This window comes from Apteryx rowi, unplaced genomic scaffold, assembly GCF_003343035.1.
Source record: "Apteryx rowi isolate R43461 unplaced genomic scaffold, aptRow1 scaffold_14, whole genome shotgun sequence".
Classification (NCBI taxonomy): Eukaryota; Metazoa; Chordata; class Aves; order Apterygiformes; family Apterygidae; genus Apteryx; species Apteryx rowi.
In genome coordinates, this window is record NW_020447641.1 from 3,241,858 (window position 1) to 3,247,503 (window position 5,646).

Below are 5,646 nucleotides of genomic sequence, written 5' to 3' on the forward strand. Positions count from 1 at the left end.
AGCGCTAGCGGGCCGCCATGGAGGGGGCGAGCGGGTCCAGCTTCGGGATAGACACGATTCTGTCGAGCAGCGGCTCCGGCAGCCCCGGCGGCATGAACGGAGACTTTCGCCCGCACGGCGACTCCCGGCCCGCGGATTTTCGAAACCAGGCCACGCCGTCGCCCTGCTCGGAGATCGACACGGTGGGCACGGCGCCCTCCTCGCCCATCTCGGTGAGCATGGAGCACCCCGAGCCGCACCTGGGGGTGGCGGAGAGCCTCCCGCCGCCGCCGCACCACCTCCACCTCGGCCCGCACCCGCCGCCGCCGCCGCCGCCAAGTTTGCAGCCGTCGCCCCCGCAGCCGCCGCCCCAGCTGGGCTCGGCCAGCTCCGGCCCCAGGACTTCCACTTCTTCTTTTTTAATTAAGGACATTTTGGGCGACAGCAAACCACTGGCGGCGTGCGCACCTTACAGTACCAGCGTCCCCTCTCCCCATCACACTCCCAAACAGGAGGGCAACGCGGCCCCGGAAAGCTTCAGGCCAAAGCTCGAGCAGGAGGACAGCAAGAGCAAGCTGGACAAGCGCGACGACACGCAGGGCGACATCAAATGCCACGGTGAGTGCCACAGCCGCCGCCGCGGTGCGCCCCGCCGGCCCCGGCGCGGGCGGCCGCTGTAACCGGGGCACCGGGGCTCTGCCGCGGCGGTAAACGGAGAGCGGAGGAAAAGCTGCTCGAGAAACGCAGCCCTCTGCGCTAGTTTATCGGTGATCGCGACTGTTTCTTTTTTTGAGATCGGTAAGAAACGAAACCGATTTTTTTCTCTCTAGCGGCCTTTCCACTTTTTTTTTTGAACTTCCCTGTTTTTTAGGAAAATAGTCTGAGAGGGTTGGATTTTATTTTAAACATGAATGTATTTATTTTTTAATATTAATACGCGCAAATGTATCGCTGGCTTTCTAAGAACCGAGCACGGCCGTTTCGCGGCACTTAATGTCTCCAACCTTTTTGTCCGTTCGATCTAAAATAAAAGAAAACAAAACAACACCCCTAAAACAACCAATACTAGATAAACGAAAGAACTTTTAGTAATAATAAAACAAAAAAGGAATCACTCTGAGATAACCAGTGGAAGGTTGGAGGGCTTTGTGCATTTTGCAAAACACCGGATTTCTCCTGCGCTGGGTTAGGGAAGGTTTCTCTCCCTTTTATTCTTTTTTAATTATGGATTTCTTGCCCGCAGGGAAGCTTCAACAGCCCAGTATTTCTAAATGTAAATAGCGATGGGCATGTGGGGAAAAGGAAGGGACAATATTCGATGGAAATGTGTGAGAAAAAGACAGACAGAGGGAAAGGATTTTTTTTTTCTTCGGTGCTGGAAGAGTCTCCCTTCCCGCGGGCTGGCTTCGCAGGAAACACAGTTTAAGCTGAGAGGTGACAGGACACATTTTTCTAATTTTGCCCCATTCACATATTTTTGCAAGACTGAATAGCAGCGAGACGCTCGTGTGTGCCGCTCATTTTGCTATTTTAGCATTAGCATAAGAGTGGCCAAAACAGATGTACAGTCTGGTCTGGCCATTTTTGTGTGCACCAACCTCCCCAGTGGGTCAATTAGAGAGATTATTGTTCTTCCTGCAGGGAAGATCAAGGAGCGCTACAAACCCGGGTACGAGCAGAGACGGATTGACATATCGATTTCCCAGCATTTCGGGGCGGGGGTGGGGTGGGGATGGCAGTGGGTGGGTGGGAGAAAATAACGAAAAACCCTGTAACTGACAAATAGAGCCTGGAAATCTCGCCGTCACCTGGACGGGCTCAGCGCCTCCCGCCGTCCCCGCTTTATTTTCCCGTTTCCCCGGTGCACCTGCAGACGCCCGGGCACGGCGGCGCGAGGGCGGGCGGGCGGCCGGGGCCGCGCTCACGGCGCCTCTGGTGCCTCGCAGGGACAAAGGAGGAGGGAGACCGTGAGATCAGCAGCAGCCGGGACAGCCCGCCCGTGAGGGCCAAGAAGCCGCGGAAGGCGCGGACGGCCTTCTCCGACCACCAGCTCAACCAGCTGGAGCGCAGCTTCGAGCGCCAGAAGTACCTGAGCGTGCAGGACCGCATGGACCTGGCCGCCGCGCTCAACCTCACCGACACGCAGGTGAAGACCTGGTACCAGAACCGCAGGTAAGGCCGCCCCGCGCCCGCGCAGCGGCCCGCCCGTCGGCCCGGGCGGCCTCGCCGCTTTTGTCCCCGGTGGGAGCGGCCCGGCGCTGCCCCGCGCCCGCGCAGCGCCCGCCGGCCAGCCGGGGCTCCGTCCCGTGTCACCGCTGCCGTAATTTTCTGTCTCATTACATGCGGTTGCAGCCACCCTAATTCTGTCGGAAAACATTAGTGTCACCGCGCTGCAATCTAGCCGGGGCGCCATGTTTATTAATTTGGCCGGAGTCGCCGTGTGCGCGTGTGTGTCTGCGAGAGCCGGGCCCGAGGGCCAGTGCGCCCCGCCGGGGCGCTGCGCTGCGCGGCCGGGCCGGGCCGGAGGCTCCCCGCGGCCGGGCGGGCACCGCGCGGGGAGGCCGGGCCGGTGCCGGTGCCGTCGCGGTCCCGCTCTGCAGCCGCCTCTTGGTCTCCCCCCGGCAGGACGAAGTGGAAGCGGCAGACGGCGGTGGGCCTGGAGCTGCTGGCCGAGGCCGGGAACTACTCGGCGCTGCAGAGGATGTTCCCCTCGCCCTATTTCTACCACCCCAGCCTGCTGGGCAGCATGGACAGCACGACGGCGGCCGCGGCGGCCGCGGCCATGTACAGCAGCATGTACCGGACTCCCCCCGCGCCGCACCCCCAGCTCCAGCGGCCGCTGGTGCCGCGGGTGCTCATCCACGGGCTGGGGCCCGGCGGGCAGCCGGCCCTCAACCCCCTGGGCAACCCCATGCCGGGCACCCCGCACCCCCGGTGAGACGGCACCGCGGTCCCCGCGACGAGCCCTTCCCCTCCCCGTCCCCAAAAGAGCCCCAGCACCGCAGAGAAGGAACCGAGGGGAAGCCAAGGGGCAGGAGCTTCTGCAGGCAGCCAGCAGCCACCGGAGGAGGCGATCAGTCAGAGCAGGGACTCTTGAACCGTGAACCCCGAGCCGAGCCCGTAAGTGAAACGACCACACGCGGGGGAACACGGGCAGAGCCGCGGCGCGACCCCGGCGGCCTCAGCCCCTGCGCGACAGAACTTAGGTCTCGGAGAGAGAGAGGGAAAGAGGGAGCGGGAGCCAGCCCGASAGACTAAAGACTTGTGAGGACAGAGGGAATGAGAGAGCCTCGCCCCCCTCGCCCGTCGGAGAAGACCAGGGGAACGGAGAACTTTGCACTGATTTTTCTCATGACATTTTTTTCTTATTGAAAAGTGGCATGCTCCCTAATGCGAACAGAATTGTACAGACCGAGTGCTGAGTGCTATATCATATTTATTATATGTTGTCCCCCCCMAAAAAAATTCACTTCTATACGTTAGTTTAAAACGAACGAACGTGATTTCTCCCCTCTCCCTTTTCATGTCTTTTTGGATTCAGTAAAATAAATGCTTAGATGACAAAATATAGATTTTTTTGTGACTGAAAAATTACAGGGAAAAAAAGGAAAAAAAATAAACTTTATCTTTTTTTATCAAACGTGGAAATTCAAGGTAGCTAATTTTCCCGGTGACGAGAACGCAAGAAATTCGGAGTAGAAAAGGCAAAGGCCACTTTTTTTTCTTAGGGTCGTTTTTTCATAACCGTGAGATTTTTCTTCATCTGTATTTTAAAGGAAAGAAATTCTCCCCCCCCCCAGGTGCTATGGTGCTCCTCGCCGTTATTGTCGGCACCTGGGAAGGGCGGCGGGGGGTTTCCCCCGGGAAGCTGGCGGGGAGCGGCGGCGCCCCGGGCTGGCTGCGGCCCGCGGGGGCGGCTGCGGCGGGGCCGGGCCGGGCCGGGCCGAGCCGAGCCGAGCTTGGGGCCCCGGCCTGGCAGCTGTTCCCCCCCGGGCCGCACCGAGCTGGGGCAGACAACGAGCGCCGGCGCTCGGGGTGAGTAATGAGGGGAAGGAGCCAGGGAGGGCAGGGGGGTCCCGGCGGACACCGAGCCCCAAACCCCGCCGCCCCTTCGATCTTTGCTACTTGTCGTTCCCTGCCCCCCGCCCCTTTGCTGTCAGTTTCCGTCTTTAACCGGCCCGGCGCGGTGCGCGGAGCCGCTCGGTCCCACAGGGACGAGGGAGGGTGGCGGGGGGGACGGGGCGCGGGGCTGTAACCCTCCACTGGGCTCCGGGGACAGCTCTGGCCCCAGCCTTTGGAGGGGAACACTCCCCCCGCCCTGCGAAATTAGAATGTTATACAGTAATTACCTATAAAACATTCATAAAGTCCAATATTATCTTCTCCTCTGAGGGTTTGCCCCCCTCCCCCCCCCGGTGGGTTTTCTTTCTTTCTCCCTCTTTCTCGAAAAGAGGGGGGAAAACGAAAAAAGAAAAAKAGAAGCCTGCGGGCACATTTATTTGGGCTTTGCTAATTAGCGAGTGGTTTGCTGATTTCTCTGCTAATAAATTCTCGTTAAAACCATATTGACCTCTGCCTTGATCTAACAAAAGGGGAGCGGGCCGGGAACGCCCACCTCGTTTGCTGCCGCGCTGCCGCCGCCGCGCCTGGGCGACGGGCCCCAAATTAGCCCCGGCGGACGCGAACCCGGGGCAGGGCCGGAGTGACCAGGGAGGCCTAGCCTGGCCCGCCCTGCCCTGTCTCGGCGCAGGGATTTTTTTCAGCAAATGCGTCCCATCGAGGCTGGGGAAGGAAGCAGGAAATTTGGGCTCAGTTAGGGCCCTTTCCTTAATCTAAACAACGAATCTCGGGCTGTTCTCCGCTGAAAGGAGGCGACCCAGTTGGAAAAGCGAGTCCCAGCTTCGCTTTTCCCCTCGATGACTAAATCTGGGCTTTTTTTGACTGTACAAACTCTCTGAAAAGTAGCAAGGATAAGGAAACTTCATGCAAAATAGATGTTTTTTYCCCCGTCTTCTGTTCCCCCCCCCCCGGGGCAGTGTGGCCGAGGGTGACTGCCCTGGCGGGGGGCGTGGGGGTCTCCCGGAGCTTGGGGTGGTTTGGAAATCACGACCGGGGCTTCCCGCAGCACAGCTCTGTGGCCAGGGGACTTGGTGGTCAGGAGGGCGAGCGTGGGAGGCAGGAGAGGCGGTGGGGCTGGGGTGCCAGCCCTGCCGTCTTGTGACAATAGTTTGATGGTCTCTAAAGCGGGCTCTGCTGGGGGTGGAAGACAAACTCTCCTGAAATGTATTTCCAGACCAAACTGGAGTGCGTGTGAGCGGGGAGGAGGGCTGAAGCATGAATCGTTCCCTTTTCTTTCTCCTTTTCCCATTTGGGAAGCTGGGCTGGAAGGGAAATTTGAACCCTCGTTCATTTGTATTGCTCCCCGTTTGCGCCGGGAACAAGCTGACCCGGAGCACTGGCTGGCTCTGAGGCTAACGGGCTGATTAGCTCTTGCAGCCTGGCAAAAAAACCCAAACCAAAACAAAAAGGACTTCGTTGCTTGTTTGAACCCCCGATGAAGGCGCACGCATTTCAGCGCGCTGCGGCAGGAGAAAGAGCTGGTGGCGGGCCGGCTGCACGGGGGTCTCCGCGCCGCCTCTCCCGCGCGGGACAGGGCGCAGGACCAGG

General features: G+C 59.7%; 1 protein-coding gene across 1 annotated transcript; it reads left to right on the top strand.

Moving 5' to 3' along the window:
- Positions 1 to 17: 17 nt before the first annotated feature.
- On the top strand, positions 18 to 2,917 carry BARHL2 (BarH like homeobox 2). The gene is made up of 3 exons (XM_026057673.1): positions 18 to 597; positions 1,926 to 2,151; positions 2,605 to 2,917. The coding sequence occupies exons 1-3, from the start codon at positions 18 to 20 to the stop codon at positions 2,915 to 2,917; spliced, it is 1,119 nt and encodes a 372-aa protein (XP_025913458.1).
- The last annotated feature ends 2,729 nt before the right edge of the window (positions 2,918 to 5,646 follow it).